We start from the raw sequence: 17,724 nt of genomic DNA, 5'->3' as shown, positions 1-17,724 counted from the left end.
CACAAAAGCACGGTCGACGAAATTGCGTATGTGACGTCATCACAACGCGACGAAAAAGATCGAAAAATTGAAATAAAAATTAAATTACAGCAAGCCGATTCACATAAAGGTAAGCGTTAGGTTAAGGGTTAGGGTTAGGTTAAGGGTTAGGGTTAGAGCGTTAGCGTTACGTTTAGCATTAGGTTAAGGGTTAGCGTTAGGTTTTTCGTTAGGTTAAGGGTTAGGTTTAGGGTTAGGTTTAGGGTTAGGTTAAGGGTTAGGTTTAGGGGGGTTAGGGTAAGGTTTTCGCTTTATTTTTACATTTTTCGATCTTTTTCGTCGCGCTGTGATGACGTCACATACGCGCTTTCGTCGACCGCGATTTTGTCGTCCGCGGTTTTGTGGTGGAACCTACAATGTGACTCTTTGTTTTGGTGGGAAGGACTTCCTATCTGTCCCTTTTTTATGTCAGTGACCTTCCGTGTATGGCTGACTTCCTGTTTGCCCTCTCTACAGCTATTCCCCACTTCCTTTTGCATTACACCCAGTACCAAACAAATGATGAGCACCAGGGTCAACATTTTCGTGTCAAAATGCATCAGTTTTGAAGCAGTTGAGTACCAAGGTACCACTGTAGCAGTTTTGGAATCTAGTTATTATATTAGATATTCAAATCAAATTAACCTAGAAAGAATTAACCTACAAACTACTATTTTACCTGAATGCATTCGCTCTATAATGATAGACTGATGAGGAGGTGGCTGAAGAAAATGTGAAGCATGAGATATTGCAAGAGCAAGGCCAGTTCCAAGTGGATTCTGAAAAAAAAAAACCCTGATCAATATATAAATACATTGTATTTTGGTATTAGTCACTTGCTACTGCGCGTGCAAAAGTAAAAAAGAGCAGACTGAAAACTCATGGTTGAAAAACTGATCACTCATATTGTATACGAATTGGTTTTTAAGCATACCAATGGAAAAGTTCAAAGCATTTACAAGCTATTTGCACTAGCTTCCTTATATGGAATGTAGGTTTAATAGATTTGGGGCTATTATATAAGATGTTTTAACAAAACTCGCTGTCAAAATACACTCTCAACTCTTAGATAAAAGGCAAATTACCAAGCAGTCAAAATAGTTCCTGTCATTAATGATCGTTAGATTGGAATTTTATGAAAGCTTTTTTTTCTTTTCTTTTTCTTTAGTTACCGTTTTGGACTTGTGTGCATTTTTGTTGTGTGCAGAAAGGTTAACTGGAGGAGGATCAATGACTGAACCCGGAAAAAGCTGTGCAAGCTCTGCATTGATAACAGCAGAAACTGCCTCATTAGGTGGTGTAAGAGGCGGAGTCATGAACAGGGGGGTTGTTTTAGGAGTGGGTGGGATGACATCCGACGGATGAATGAAGAACCCTGGGGCTGCTACTGAGTTGGAAGGCACAGAGTTGTGAACAGGACCAACTGCTGATGCTGCTGCAGCAGCTGCTGCTGTTGTCTGATGTAGTTTGGCTTCCAGCTTTGCTTTCTGCAGGGGAAATAAAAGCAGCATATGTACTGTAGGCTGGTGCTGCCCGTGAAGGCAGTAGCAATTAAAAGCATTAGCAATAAGCAGCATGAACAAAACAAACAAAAAAGCAAATAGCTTCAGCTTTCATTTCACACACCAGAGGTTTTTACCAAAAGAATGCAAAAAGGAGCACAAAAAAGTGAACAACAGTGCAAGAAATGAAAGTAGAACACTTCAAGACTCACCTATTTTTTTTTTACTGAACTTGTCTCTTAGAGATAACCTGTTGCATAAACCATGCAAGCTGAAGTTGTCCAGTGCAGCCCAATTGTCTTAAATATATTTAGTATAACTACATTCAATAGAATATTATATCTAAGAATGAATGAGGCTGAAAGCTTAAATCTAAATGTAATCAAAGTTCTTAGTTCACACATTTGTAAACATTTAGGAACCCATTATGTTCACTGTGAATACATCCTGAAATTCTTATATTATGTGTGATGGCTCTTTCATATTAAAAACATTTTAAAAAAACAAATTTGCATATTCAGGGAAGTTCCATTTTAACGGACTACTCAGTGTAGGAATGTGTATTACAAAAATCTGTTAAATGCAAAAGTATGTCATTGCACCATATGAACTAAGTGAACACAGATATCCTAAAATTAATATAAATTTAAATGCTTCATCCAGGTTGCTTCGGATGCAAAGGATTTTCTGAAGATGTTAAGGCTGAAATTTGCTAACAGAAGATTCTCAAGTTTTGAGCTTGACTAGCACAGATTAGAATGGTTAAGATGGACTGCACACACACTTTAGAAGGAATAGAATACAACTCTGTATCTTTTCCCAAGTGCAATGAAAAGAAGTTTCTGTTTTTAAGGCTCTTAATCAAATAGCAACCTATTTGTTTCTGTTGAAAGAAATCCAAGTACATTTTCCATCTTTCACAGTTTTTTTCATAATCCAAAATAAGGTGGGGTTTTTTTGAAAATGGAACAATAACATATATAAGAAAAAAATTTATGCACCAATAAAAAGCCCATGTGCACTTTGAAGGTCAGAATGTTTGTTACATTCTAACCTGCTACTAAAGAGGTACTTTTTGATAGTTATGCTTGATTTCTTTTTGATTTCCTTTCTCTCTCACAAAGGAGAGAGACTTTCTGCAATTAAGGGAACCATTCTCTCAGCTTTTGAAGTTTAGAGACATCATGAAAGAGATGGCCTCCAACCTGTTGCTGAAGCTTCAAAAGCTGCTGCTGTTTCTCTTGAAGCACCTGGAGCTGCTGCTCGGCTGAGGCCATTGCATGAGAGAGAGACTGCAAAGCTACCTGGGCTGCTGAACTCAGGGCTGTCGAGGCTTCCCCTACTGTCCCAGATGAGAGGCCTCCAACTGCTGGTGTAACCCCAAAGGTACTCACTGGCATGAAACAAAGGAACAAAAGAAAAAGACACGTATGAAGAAAAGCAAGACACAAAGTACCCTGTTTCCCCCAAAATAAGACCTCCCTAGATTATAAGCCCAATCGGGTTTTGAGCATGTGCACTAAAATAGATCCTCCCCTGAAAATAAGCCCTCCCCGAAAATATTGCAGCACAGCAGCAGCCACGAGGTGACCATGCTTGCCATCTCCTGCACCTCAAAAATAATAAGACCTTCCCAAAAAAAAGGCCAAGCAGGAAACATGGTATTATCTTGAAAACAGTACACTTTGGGTAATGAGCAAGAAATTAATCTCAAAAGGAAAAAAAAAGTTACATACAATCTAATTTTTAATGGAACTTTGATTCAACATTCATGGTGCAAATAGGGAAATCAAAATATCGGTTTCCAAGGCAGTCAGATTTTTCTCATCATTAAATTAAACCTTGAATTATGTGAGTAATTACAATGTGTTGATATCCTTTGTTTAACAATTAATAGCTCAAATTCATTGTAACTTTCTTATTGGAAAGATTATATCAGATTACTAATAGTTTGGTTTACGTAGAAAAAAGTAATAAAATATATATATACCAGTAAACGTACTTGCATCGTCCCTTTCTATTCTTGTTCCATCACTAGTTGAAACACAAGTAAAGTGTAGAGGTTCAACTTCTAAAAGTCCAGTGAGGGAAGTAAAACTACCTTCGGCTGCTGTACAATTACTGATTTTTCCATTCCCTGAATTGGGGAAAAAAATAATATAATTCAGTTTACTCATATTATTAACTAGAAATAACTTTTTGATTTTTATTGCTATCATGCATGTAAAATGTGGGGGGAGAGAAAAAGATAAATGACTAAGTGCCCAATCCCCCCCCAAAAAAACAACAACCCAAAAAACCCTATGTATGTAATTAACACATATGAGAGAAACAGATAACTTTTCAGGGATTTTTTTTTTAAAGAATGAACTGGGATTCAGCTCAAGCTTTCTCTGAAAATGGAGGGGAAAGAATCGTCTCCAATTTTCCTACAGTCCTAACCTCATTTATTCTGTTTTTAAGAATGCTGCACAAAACAGGGAATGCATTTTGTTTCAAGATAAAACTCAACAATTCTGTCAGAATGTTCCATTGGAATCAAACTCAAAGCAACTAGAATCTTTTGCTCTGATATAAAAAACAAAATTTGTTTTTCTTGGGAAATTTCAAATATTAATTTTAAAATTGCTTTCTCTGATCAGAAAAATGCCACTAAAAACAGACCAACTGTTTGTTCTGATCTCAGAATATTCAAAATTATCACACTGACATTTTTATTCACATAAAAAAATTATACATATTCCTAGAAAACCTCAAGAAGAATTCCTAAAGAAACTCAAAATTGTCTTGCCTGGATTCTCTTGGGTATAAGATGACAGACAAAGGACCTCTGCCAAGTTTTTAAGACTTGGTTATAACATCCTGCACTAACAGAGTTCTAGATGTCCTTACAGATTCTGTAACGCACCTCACCTATCTCAAAGGCTAATCTAATCTGAAAAAAATAACCATTTCCTTGTAGCAATGCAACTCTTGAAAACATAGTTCAGCCTATTTTGAGGAGGTTGTTTTTCTTCGATGACAAATTGCAACATGAAGATTATATAACCATGTTATTGCCAAAAGCAAACAATATAGACTATAAAAAAGGCTTTGACTCACAGTTACAAGTGGATACATGGGCTTACCTGAGAGAACATCAGATAAATCAATTTCATCTGACTGAACGCCAATGCTGCTATTATATATATTCTTACAAGAAGAACCACTCATTTCCAAATCAAAGAGCACCGGATCAAAAGGTGAACTATATAATCCATACCTGAAAAAACAATGTAATGCAGGATACTAGGCGAGGTGAAGAATTTGGTTAATGGAATAAAATCAATCGAATATTTATAGCTTTAAGGATATCAATGTACAAGACTATTAAATATTTTTGTCAAACTTTTAGCATTTTAAGGAACAAAAAACTGACATTACCATCAAATATATTCAGCAAATTGTTATTTAAAAACAATGCAAAAACAAAACAATATGCCTAATATTACTTATTTCAAGCCCAAAGAATAAGTACTAAAAAGTATGAGTTTAAGAAGTTCAAAATGTAGCAGTTACGGGTGTTGCTTGGTACATGTAATACATGTAATGCCTCATGTTAATACTTCTTCTTTGCAAGCTATAGTTTATTAGTGACTAATGGGCTTTGGTGTATAAGCAAAGATGCTGGTTGTCATTAACAAAGCCTGTGGTACAAGATCTAGTTATTTGCAGGATTGCCCTTTCCAATTATCTGTGCCAATCCAGTATGGATCTGACAGTGCACACATACTTCAGTTTCTGTATATGAAACAATGTCATACCCATGAGATAGACCTTCTATGTCATTGCATTGCCTTTTGAAACAGCAATTCCTTCCAAGGCCCTTATGACCCCAGACCTATCCTTTAAGAAAGCCTTAAATAGCTGGCTTGTAACATAGGCATTGAGCTAGTACATTATTTTATTTATTTTTATTTAGCAAATTTAGAGACTGCCCAACTCACCCTGATTATGTGATGACGCCACTTCTGACAATTCTGCTTAATTGTTGTGTCTCCCCCCCCCCCCGTGTTGTTTTATTATTGTTCTTAACTAACTGATATTATTTCATTACAATCCGTTATAAGCACCCATGGTGAGTTGCTGATGAGTGGATAATCTTAGCAATTAAATGAATAAAAAGTGATGCAGTTTTTCCCTTGTTACCTTGTTTGAAGGAGTGCTTCCATGGGTGTTAATCGGTCCTGTAATTGTCTAGAGACTGCAGTTAACAGGGAAGCACAAGTAGTACTGCAGCCAGCTAAATCTTCATCTTTTACATAGTTCAGCAAAACAAAATACCAATACACAGAACCTAAAAAGAACACATATAGATGTTCAGCCTTAAGCAGATAGAAAAGCAATCTTTAACTATATGTTTACAGACACCTACAAAATCCATTCAATAAAATTCTATGGCGATTATCAGTCATCCAGGTCATAGTTGTCCCAAAGGTGATTTTTCAGGAGGCAATTGGACTTTCTTTTTTCTTTGAAGACATTTCGCTTCTCATCCAAGATGCTTCTTCAGCTCTGATTGGATGGTGGGGAATGGAAGGATTTATATTCCTTGCAGACAGCTGGTCATTTGCATTCTTTTAGAGAAACGTCTTCAGAGGGAAAAAAAGAAAGAAAATCCAATGCCTCCTGAAAAAGCACCTTTGGGACAACCATAACCTGGACGACTGAGAATATCCATAGACTTTTAGCTATGCACTTTGGGATGAACACCCTATGAATGGTGTGTCTGAACGGATTTCCAGAACAATTGCAGACTACAGGAACCATTTGCAATTCAGTTTGAGATGCAGACAATACAGACTTATCCCCAACAGCCTGCTCCTGTCTTCAATAGTGAAAGAAAACAGAAAACATCCTGCAGCCCAGAAGGCTCCACACCCATTTGCAGGTGACCCTGAGGACACAGATAAACCTCCAAGTGGTCTCAATGACTCTCTAAAAGAATGCAAACAACCAGCTGTCTGCAAGGAATATAAATCCTTCTATTCCCCACCATCCAGTCAATGAAGAAGCTTCTTGAATGAGAAGCGAAATGTCTTCAAAGAAAAAAGAAAGTCCAGTTGCATCCTGAAAAAGCACCTTTGGGACATTCAATAAAATATTCCGTCAATCAATTTTAACAGATTGTGGTAAGTTTGCATTGATACCTATTCAGGCAGTATTCCTAGGTTATATTACTCTGGGTGTATGTTTGTAACATTAACGTATACAAAGAGTAGAATTGACTAGTAAGTGAAATGTAAGATTAGTATTAAGACAGAAAAGAATATCAAACAAAGAAAAACAGGTAGAAAGTATCAGAAGAAATCAAATTTGATTCCAAAAACAAAAATCTTAACCTTACCTCCAGTTGCCGCTGCAGGTAAATAAGATATATTGCCAAGCAAAGCCTTCAGAAGGACCGAGCTAAATCCTTGTTGACTTGGTTCAAATTTCCCATTACTACAAAAATATATAATTAATTTTATTTTAATATTTTATTTTGTTCCTTGGCAAACATTATTCAGGTGTTTTGTTTTGTTTTTACATACATAGGTCTCAGCAGAGAAAGGGCTTAATCAATGTGCAATCCAATTTCTATCTGTCTAGAAATACTAAATTTGGTGGAAATGGCTCCTACATAGACACAGGATTGAGCTACAAAATATTAATTTTCTCTATAAAAGATAATCTATGTTAACATATCTTACATTATGTTAGCTAGCATATTCAAATAAAAGAAAACTTTAAGCTGGAAAAAAACCAAGTTAAATTATTACCTTATGCAAAGAGCTAGAAATCGTGCACATTTATGTGCTATGCTTCGCCCTGCTTCAAAGAAGCATACTCGAATTATGTGGAAGAGACACGTCCTTGTTTTTGACAACAAACTCTCATTTGTTTCTCTTGAACTGAAACATTAAAAACAAAAGCAGACTTTACATCTTAATCATTACTTTTGAGTACACTTCCAACCAAGGTAAGAAACCTGTTAAGGGGTCCCTTTATTTATTTATTTATTTTTACCTCCCTGGTCCATTGGATTGAACTCCTGCTAGCCAACACAGGATATCTAATACAAGACTTTGAGCATGTTCTGTCACAACTCCATCTTCTGCCTTTTTGCAAAGGCTGTTAAGAAGTCTTTCATGAAATTCCGAAAACTGCAACATAGCACACCTCTGAACTCTAGAAAAGAAATAATATACAATAAGAAAGAAGGAACTTAATCAGTGAACTGGGGGTAAACTATTCTTGCTTTTGATTATAGCAATGTTAAGGTTTTTCAAGAAGGAAGAAAAGAAGCTTCGGGTTTCTCTCTAACATGGTTTTAAAAAGTCCCGAAACTGCTTTTTACCTCTTAGATTTGAAATTCAAAACTTGTCTTGTTATAGAAAACCATGTTATTTAAACAACGTGCTGAAACCACTTGATTAGATACAAGTAATGCTCAATTTACAACCATTTGTTCAGCAATTGTAAGTATGATTGTACTGGAAAATGAACTTATGATCCATGCCCAAAGTTACAGCTTTTGCAATGTCCCTGGATGTCACAGGATCAAAATTGGCAGCTCACCTGCACTTATGACTGCATGAGGGCTGCAAATCTGCCCTACATGGGTGGGTGGGAGTTGCTACAGCCCTGCAGTCATACACACTGCTAGGCTGGGTGGGGAAGCTGATGCTTCTAGGGGGATCTGTGATTTTGCACCAAATTGCAGCACCCCAACTCACCTGCCTACATCGAGCCTTCCCCACCCCCATGGCACTTCCACACTTCCTCCACTTACTAACCATGATGGTATTGAATGTGTTAAGCAACTGACATCTCACTTTACTTAGTATTCTTACTTAGTAAAGTGAGCACACTGCTTAGTAACTGAAATTCTGATCCCAATTGTGGCCATAAGTTGAAAACTACTTGCAATTTGAAGATGACTATGGTTATTAAGTTTGTCTTCTAGTTCAACGGGAAAAAGAAGCTAGGGTAGAAAATCCTAAGTGTGCTTTTTCTATTTACTATTTTACAAATGCTTAATTTTCTAAAGGTTCTGTTTTCATCAAAATGTTCTACTATACAGCTAGTCCTCAACTTACAACTTTTCCTTTTGTAACTCTTCAAAATTATAACAGCATTGAAAAAATGACTTATGGTTTTTACGCTTACAAACATTGCAGCATCCCCATAGTCAGGTGACCAAAATTCAGGCACTTGACAACTGGCATGTATTTAATGACAGATGCCATGTCTCAGGGTCATGCATGATCACTATTTGTAACTTTTCCAGCTGGATTCCAACAAGCAAAGTCAATGCGGGAAAGCCAGATTCATTTAACAATCACATGATTCAATTAACAACTGCAATGATTTGCTTTACTGGCAAAAATATATCCTAAAACAGGGCACAATTCACTTAACTGCCTTGTTTAGTAATGGAAATTTTGTGTTCCATTTTGGTCATGTCAAGCACCACTTGTAGAGTGAGCCAGTTTAGTAATTAAAAGTGCTGGACTAGGAGCAGGACATTCTGATTTTTAGTCCTGCTTTAAGCATAAAATTAGGTGATTTTGATTCAGTCACTCTGTCTCAGCTGTAGAAAGGCACCAGCAAAAAAACTATTCAAAATGTTGTCTATAAAACTGCATGGACATGTAAGTATAATTGTCAAATCTGACTTGAGAGGAAAAAAGTTTTGTTCTAATGAAGATTTGCCATATATTTTTAAATTATTTTAATTAAATCTAAATTAAATTAAACAAGTTAAAATTAAATCTTTATTTTTATATTCAATATAGTTAGCCTGTCTTATATATTATTGTTTGAGATACAATGCAGTTCAATATAATAATATCAATAATGCATTAACCTACATTCTTTTTGAATGCGTGTTTAAAAATGTATTTATGAAATATACTCACTGATAACCAACTAACCTTTCCTTTGAAATAGATGTTTTTTTAAATCTTCTAATTGTTACAGATACTTCTTGCAGCAAATCACATCCTCTTAGGTTGTCAGATTTCCGTGAGGAAGTACTGGTTTCTGCTTTATTAGAAGACTTGTCCTGTTTTAAAAAAAATAACAATTCATGAATTTGAAAAGTCATACTCTGGATGCATACAAGTATTTTTCATTTTGCCAGGGTATGAAATTTACTTAAATTATTATCAAGTAATACCAAAACACATTTTCTCAGAATTTGAAAATCTTGCATTATATAAAAATTTGAAACATCAATATACAAGTTCTACTATGTTCCTCAATATGTAAGCGTATTATACATTATAATGTTCTTAATAATGCAAGCATGAAGATAGAACTATCAAAAATTGAAGGAGAGACGTAGAGAGAGAAATTAGTATGTTGCTTATTTTATCAACTACATAAAGGGAAATGACTAGAAAACAATACAGTGATATTATCAAAAATTGTCCCCTGTCCTACATGTTAGGCTTGCATACCATTTTAAGCTAGGTTCAGCAGTTAAGAATATTATCAGGAATATCAGATTCTGACAAGTATAATGATAATATTTGTATGTCATATTAAGCATGTTAGTGTGTTGTGAACACACTGCAATAGCTCCTGCATTTATTTCCTAGCCTCTTCCTGACTAGCCAGGAATGTTAGTTTGAAACTTCTATTATTCATTAGATTACAGTAAAATTGCTATGTGGAGGTTACAACAGTGGTTAATTTTGATTACGCATAACTCTATTTTGGAGTACATAAATAAGATCAGACAGTTCAGATCAGGACAAGTAGCTATCCCACTATCCCTTAAATCAGGAGTCTCCAACCCTGGCAATTTTAAGACTTGTGAACTTCAACTCTCAGAATTCCTCAGCCAGCTTTTAGTGTTTGGATATGTTTAGCCAAAGGATTAAAAGTACCGGTTCTGGAAATAGAACAAATTCTAGAGATATTCAAACAGAGGCTGAATAGTATTTGTCAATGGAATCTAATGGATGTTGCTCTGAGCAAGTATTTGGATTAAATGACTTCCATGGTAGTTTCCAATTCCAAGACTACTTGATTCTACGGTTTTGCTAATGGATAGTTCACCAGATACTGTATTTTTCGGAGTATAAGATGCACCTTTTTCCCTTGAAAAAAGGTGAAAATCTGGGTGTGTCTTATACACTGAATACAGCATTTTTGGCCTGCCGAAACCCTGCCCCCTTTGCAAAAATGGCTGTGCATAGCCTTTAGGCGGTTTCCAGAGTGCCCCTGGGGGGCCTGTTTTCATGAAAAATGGGCTATTTTGTATTGTTTTTGCCCCCACCCACCCACAGGAGCACTCTACAAGCCTTCTAAAGGCTATGCATGCCCTTTTTTTGGACAAAAAATATATCATTTAAATACCTTGCCTGCTGCAACTTTTGCTAAAAGTGATGCAAGTGAATGTCCCTTGTTATTTTGAGGTTTCAGAGATGGTATCCTTAAAACAGGCCAGATTCCTCCATTACAGATTTCCTCTGTTACTCTGTCATTCACAGCTTTTACATGGATTAAAAATGAACGGTATTTGCCACCTGCCATGCCTAGAATAAAACAGATATAAAGAAAATAAATTAATTCTCACAATAGAAACAATTATCGGCCAACTTTTTACCAGAAAAATATTCACATTTTAAAAGTCAGGAATCAATTCTAAATATCAGGTCTGTATCTAATCATTTCAAAAAAAAATCACACACACATTTTAGATTTTGTTCTCCAAAATATTCTGCCAAGAGTATTACCTTTTACAAGCTTTGGACTTGTGAGTGTCAACATTCCAGCATGTCCGGATAAGTCAAGTCCAGTAGCCAACCATACAGGTCCACACAAAATATCTTCTTTATGATCCTCTAAAAAGGGACATAGCCGAAGGCCTTTAAAAAAAGTATAAAAAAGTAAAATTACACAGATCATAGCAACCTTATACATACAAAATAATTCTTTTAAAAGAATAACATTGAAAGTAGGGTATATTCTTGAAAAGCCAACTCTTGACACACTTTGCTATTTAATGTTATTTTTTTAATCTATCCATTTAAATGAAAAGTTTCTTGTAAAAGTTTTATTTCTATTTTTCTTTTCATAGTTCATTATAAACAGAACTGTCTCCAGTACTTCCATGATTGTAGTATGTTCAATCATGGAAGGATCAAATTTGTCTTTTAAATTTATCATTCATGAGCCTAATGCTTTTAGAAAGTTACTTCTCTTATATCAACTACAAAATTAACACATTTTGTCTCCAATGCTAGCATACAACGTGGCCTTATATTCAATTTATAATGCATCCATGATTATATTTAAGAGCTAGACATTCAGTTTATACCAATGTTCATTAATTTATTTTAAAATTAGGATAAACTAAGATCTCCTTGGAACATTAGCATTTAAATGAAGTGGACAGCTTCATCAATTTCCTCCTCTAACCAGACATTCAAATTGTAATTTTTATACCACTAAGTAACAACAATTCTTCATGCATCAATATAATAAGGAAATATAAAGCTTCAGGACAATATGTGCCAAATTTTATTTCTAGAACTTCATTATTGTTGCACTGGTTTTTTGTGATTATGTAGCAATTTATCAGGATTTGCATTCCTTTCAGTGGGACAAGTCTGTCAGAGAAAATTATTTTTCAAAGTTACCAACTTATCAAACAGGAAGTAAAATTTGGTGGCATTTGTAATCTGACTACTGTAATCCCTTCCTGAATTGTTTTCAAGGAACCAATAAGACCTTTCCATTCTTTTGATGTTCTGAGTTACAGTAATTTCTGATGGTTCTTTCTGGCAAATAGTGGCACTTGGATGAATTGTTTATGGAAGGATTTCTGAAATTCCAGTATTTGATTACCAACTATGATGATCAGAATGAATATACAGTAATAAAATTCATTCTAATAAATTCATTCATATTTCAATGAATGAGGTAAAGCAGATTTTAGTTGGTAAAACCAGTAATAAACAGGATCCCAGAATAAGAGAAACTAAGTTTATTTAGTTACTTAATTATGATTTATATAATTTATACAGCCACTGTTCTCAAAATTGTAAGTCTAAATGATGACTACAGGGTTAAAACCAAAGAACAAAATAACAAAATTAATTAAATAAACGAATATCTTAGCAAACAAACATCTCAACTAACAATGTAACATACATCCAGGGCCTAAAACCATTCCTTTTTGAATCAGTAAAGACAAGCACTAGAAGAAACTACTAATGGAACCCAGAAGCAAAAGTTCACTAGACTTCCTTCTAAAACTTATCTAGCAAGCTTCTATGTGGCAACTCTATTTAAAAGAATGTTATACTTCAGCAAAACTCACACTGTGACTCTTCTACATCCATGTTTTGCATTTCTTCATTCAAATCATCCAACCCTGTTTTTCCATTTCTTTCCATTTCATGATGAGCTGGTGATAGAGGAAAAGTTATCTGTCTATCTACAGCTGCTTCTGGAGAACAAATACATAGGAAAAAAACACTTTCAGATTTTTTAAATTAGCACAATCTCTTTTGGAGCATAATTTTATCACATAATATGTTGTGAATGTGTTACAGAAACATTTTTAAATATTTTAAAACTATCATGAACCTTGAAACAATTGGTGCTTGGAATGTCTTGGCTTTTGAGTGGTACACCAAGACCTACGCTCTAAGAATGAAGCAGGGCAAGGATAAAAATTAAAATAGATTTAATTACTAATTCTATGATCACCAATGCCAGTGGGCTTGTGAGGCAATTATTAGCAAACTGTTAAATCTGAGAAATGGGAATTGCCACGTTATCCTCAATCTTAAGTTTCACAATATTCTTGGTTACTTAAATAGTATCAAGACAAATTATATCATCTGTAAAATGCTAATAAAATGAAAATAAAAAAGATTGTTTAAAAATAGAACTGAAATGAATTCCTGCAACGCAAAGAAAAAGTATCAAAATCAAAATTAGCATTTATAGCATTTCCTCATTCTTAAAACAAGTAAAAATATTTATTGAAGGATAAAACTCATTTTGACATGCAGTGATACCTACTGCTTTCTGAACTTTTCACCATGGGACACTGTTCACCCATTGGATTTCATTTCATTTGACATTGCTTTAACATGTTCAAGCTACTGATGGTTTAATAATGCCATTTTGAAATATATAAATATTACTGAAGGCAAATTGTTCAGTTATTTTCTTACCATTAACTTTCCCTAAACCAGGAGCTTTATTTTTCAATAAAGTCACTTGAATCTGTGGAATGTTTGTGATACTTGAATTCAAAACAAATTTGAAATCCACATGTCCCACCATACAAGCCTTTGGCAAAACCAGTTCAAAGACATGTTCATCCCAGCTGTTGCTACAAAGAAAAAAAATGAAAATAATGTTCAATGAGATAAAAGCTCCAATTTATTTTCATCTGTACAATAATAAAATATGAATGTTTACAACTTTCTCACTATTTTTAGTATGAACCTAATTTTTAAAGTCTATCTAATTCAGTAACGTAAGATACAATAACATTTTCAAGTTGAAATATGTTTAGGAATGTCTAGAACATTTTGAATTTGCATTCATTTTGATTAAAAATGCCCAATTTCAAATGTTTTACACAGCATGTTTAAGTGTAAAATGGTCTGCTCATTTTGCAAATCTTAAAAAAGTATCTTAAACTCAGAACACTTCTAAAATGAAAAGCAACATGCTAGGATACATGACATTTTGAGTTGAAATGGTTCAAATTTGAAATGTTTGTATACCTCAAGGACTGTGATGGCGAACCTATGGCACGCGTGCCACGGGTGGCATATGGAGCCATTTGTCCAGGCACGTGAAGTGTTGCCCTGTCAGCTGGCCATTTTTCGCCCTCCAGAGGCTTCAGGAGCTTCCCTGAAGCCTCTGAAGCGTGAAAAACAGGCCCTAAGGGCAAACCAGAAGTTCAGGAATATGTTTTCGGGTTGCTCGTAGGGCCGGTTTTAGCCCTCCAGAGCCTTCAGGGGCCTTCAGAAGGTTTCAGGGAAGCTCCCCCCGCTTTTGGCACGCGAGCCACAAAAGGTTTGCCATCACTGCTCTAGGACATTGTTCTTCTATATAGATGTAGGCCACCTGAAACTTTGGATTTAAAACCAAGTTATAGAACACATCGCCTTCCAGTTTTTATATGTAATATAATACAAATGAGATCCAGTTGATTCTAGTGGCTAACGCACCAGGCTAGAAACCAGGAAACTGAGAGTTCTAGTCTCGCCTTAGGCATGAAAGCTGACTGGGTGACTTTGACCTACTTTCAATCCAACTCACTTCGCAGTATTGTTGTTGTGATGAAAACTGAAGGAGGAAGGAGTATTAGGTATATTCACAAGCATGAGTTACTTATAAAAACAATAAAGCAGGGATTAAAATAATAATAAATATAAAAGAAGACTTCTACTAGGAAATTCCATTTATAACTCAAGATATCAGAAGATTTAATGTTTAAATAAAGTAGGGAGGCAAATGTTCTCTCAAAAATGATTTACCTATCAGTTTGCAATTTCCAAGTCCGGGTATGTTGAGCTGCATCCCCATGATGCTGCTGGTGCAAATGTTGTGGATGTCGTCTTTGTTGCTGTTCTTGTTGCACTTCAACCCAGCATGGTGGAACTGTAGCTGAGAATCGTGGTGTCAACGTTTCAAAACGAGTAAGCTCTACTAAAGATGTCAAAGTTTCAAGCGAGAATGGCTGGTCCACCAGAAGATCAACTCCTGTTTTGTAATTAGAAAATAAAAAGATGTTTAAAAACATTTAATCACAAAAAAAAATCAGTAGTTTCCACAAGAAGCTACAGCACTTTTTAAAATATTTGTCTTTTGGTTCAGTTACACTAGAACTAAGTACACATACATATTTCATGGCACCATGTTTTCATGCATGTTATGTTACAGAGTCTCTAGTTGGCATTTAGAAATAAAACTGATTAGCCATCTGCTGCTGGGAAAAACAATCTATGAACATTCTGGTTCAGGTTTCAATATTCATTTTAGTTTGGAAAACACATTTTTGCAAAAGTAACATGCACAAAAACAGATGAGAATTTTTGCAGTAGGCAGGCACAATATAACAAAAAAAGCATACTGCTCATTTTATGAGACTTTAAAATGGTACTGTATTGTGTTTCTTCAATCAAATAATATACCTTCTGAAAACATGAATGTAAAATTGAAGACTTACCTGTAATGCCTGGACTTGAAGGATTAGATAAAGGCTTTGTGCCTTCTGTTAATTGCTCCGTCACTTTAGACAGAGATGCATCCACAAGAATATCAGCTTCATCAACATCATCACAAGTTCCTCCAATCTGGAGAAAATGAAGTTCTCCACCTAAAAGAAAGAGTTGAGAATTTAAATAGAAGTCCACAACAGTCCAAATTAAGCACATGTACGCACAAACTCATTTTGACGAAGTGCTTCAATGGAGTGTATTTTCTTGGGCAAGACAGATTTACTTCAAATCAGGTTTTGAGTATGTTGTATGGCACAGTAATATTTCCTAATGGGATGATCTTTCTTTAAAAAATGGAGGGTCAAGTTTTGATGAGCTGTTCTTGGAATACCACTGGCAGCAGTTTCATTGTTACTTGGACTGTCAGTTCTCATGATGCTCAAGAACTGTTGTTCATTTCCTTGGACATTCATTCCTTCAGGTTAGCAGATGATTTTTTCATAACAGATAACGATTGCAGCCATTAATTACTATTATTGATTTAAAACTAAAACAACATCGGAAGAATAGGCAACACAACAGTTTTACTAAAATGGAATTAGTTCAATTGGACATAAATAATACAGAGAAAAATCTGGAAAATCATTGCCTTCTGAAATGACATATTTACAATGAAGTAAAATAATATCTAATAAAAAATTCCTTGGGAACAATGCATACCAATTATAGTGGAATTAATTTCCATTTTTTTACACATAGCGGGCAAACAGACTATTTTTTTTAGAAATATCTTAAATCTTCCAATAATTTTAGATGTACACTCAGAGGAATTGGCTGCATCCTTAATTTTTTTTAGGAAATCTAGGATATTATTCATAAAACGACATTTGGTAAAGACCAAATCACACCTCAGGGTGGTGAAGACAGGTTTAAAACCAACTGAATCATCATAATAATAAATAATAAACAGCAAACTACAATTAAGGTTTCTCAAACTCAAATGTTATACTGTAACCACAGACTTACATAGACATAGAAAAACCACAATAACAAGCTCACTCAACTAATACAACATGGAATTTATTAAAGGTGTCCTTTATTACATTTAATTTCCAATCTGGTGTTGGAACCCTTGGCATGGTTTACAAGACAAACTTGTGAAATTAATGGAATGTGCTAGCTGAATTTAAAGGGAAACTATTGTTATATGCAAATAATATTCAGGGTTTTTCAATGAACACCACTGCTCTCTATCTAAATTTGTAGAAGTTGTAAATATTTCATAAAATAAAATTAATATAGCTAATGGTTAAACTATTATTGTTTTGTTTATTGCCCAGTTATTTATTACCCAGAGATTATTATTTCCAGGAAAACATACAGTTTAGCTGATTAGATTGTTTTAAAAATGTTAAAAAATACCCAGATGAAAACAGATACAAAGACAATAATGCCCTTTAGGTCTATGGGGAAGAATTTGTCATAAAAATAAACAGATTTTTATTTTAATCATATTGCTAAATTAATAGTTAATATTTTATGAAAGAATTAAATAGGCAGGATTTCTTTGTTAAAAGTGTGTTACTCTTATGACAATAGTAGTTTTTATCTTCTTCATTTTAACCAGTATCACTGGGCGTCTCTATTAACCTCAATCATGTTTTGGAATGGACTTAATATTGAATATGTGAGCATGGCTTAAAAGTTTGATTTAGTGTTCTTTAATTTAGGAAATTTTAGTCACTAATTAAAGTAGGAGTTTGGTTATATTTCCAGCACTGAAAGCAGTTGTTAGACATATCTAAGCCCTACTGGGTGGAAAATTGAAATTTGATTTTGCTTCTTATCAGAAACTGATTGTCTGGTAATAGATTTAAAAACAACAACAACAAAATATCATGGTAACAAAATCATTACCTTTGATCAGAAATGGAAAGTTTTAAAGGTATTGGAAATAGTACGTGCAAACTAAGACA

At 34.6% G+C, this 17,724-nt stretch overlaps 1 protein-coding gene across 9 annotated transcripts in view; it reads right to left on the bottom strand.

Moving 5' to 3' along the window:
* Positions 1-17,724, bottom strand: part of BIRC6 (baculoviral IAP repeat containing 6) — a 153,109-nt gene that overhangs the window by 105,873 nt on the left and 29,512 nt on the right. For 4 of the 9 annotated variants that reach the window (XM_032216649.1, XM_032216653.1, XM_032216657.1 and 1 more), the window contains 16 exons: positions 15,757-15,906; positions 15,065-15,290; positions 13,745-13,905; positions 12,880-13,008; positions 11,291-11,422; positions 10,911-11,089; positions 9,464-9,609; positions 7,569-7,730; positions 7,322-7,453; positions 6,907-7,004; positions 5,709-5,856; positions 4,649-4,782; positions 3,511-3,657; positions 2,726-2,913; positions 1,191-1,505; positions 698-797 (listed from right to left, as the gene is read on the bottom strand). In XM_032216649.1, coding sequence (XP_032072540.1) covers positions 698-797; positions 1,191-1,505; positions 2,726-2,913; positions 3,511-3,657; positions 4,649-4,782; positions 5,709-5,856; positions 6,907-7,004; positions 7,322-7,453; positions 7,569-7,730; positions 9,464-9,609; positions 10,911-11,089; positions 11,291-11,422; positions 12,880-13,008; positions 13,745-13,905; positions 15,065-15,290; positions 15,757-15,906 — 2,547 coding nt within the window. The remainder of the gene's footprint in view (positions 1-697; positions 798-1,190; positions 1,506-2,725; positions 2,914-3,510; positions 3,658-4,648; positions 4,783-5,708; positions 5,857-6,906; positions 7,005-7,321; positions 7,454-7,568; positions 7,731-9,463; positions 9,610-10,910; positions 11,090-11,290; positions 11,423-12,879; positions 13,009-13,744; positions 13,906-15,064; positions 15,291-15,756; positions 15,907-17,724) is intronic. The other 5 variants (XM_032216652.1, XM_032216654.1, XM_032216656.1 and 2 more) reach the window with 4 other exon arrangements.

The sequence above is a fragment of the Thamnophis elegans genome, chromosome 4 (assembly GCF_009769535.1).
Source record: "Thamnophis elegans isolate rThaEle1 chromosome 4, rThaEle1.pri, whole genome shotgun sequence".
Lineage (NCBI taxonomy): Eukaryota > Metazoa > Chordata > Lepidosauria > Squamata > Colubridae > Thamnophis > Thamnophis elegans.
Note: the sequence above shows the minus strand (reverse complement) of the source record. Positions and strands in the feature narration are given on the sequence as shown.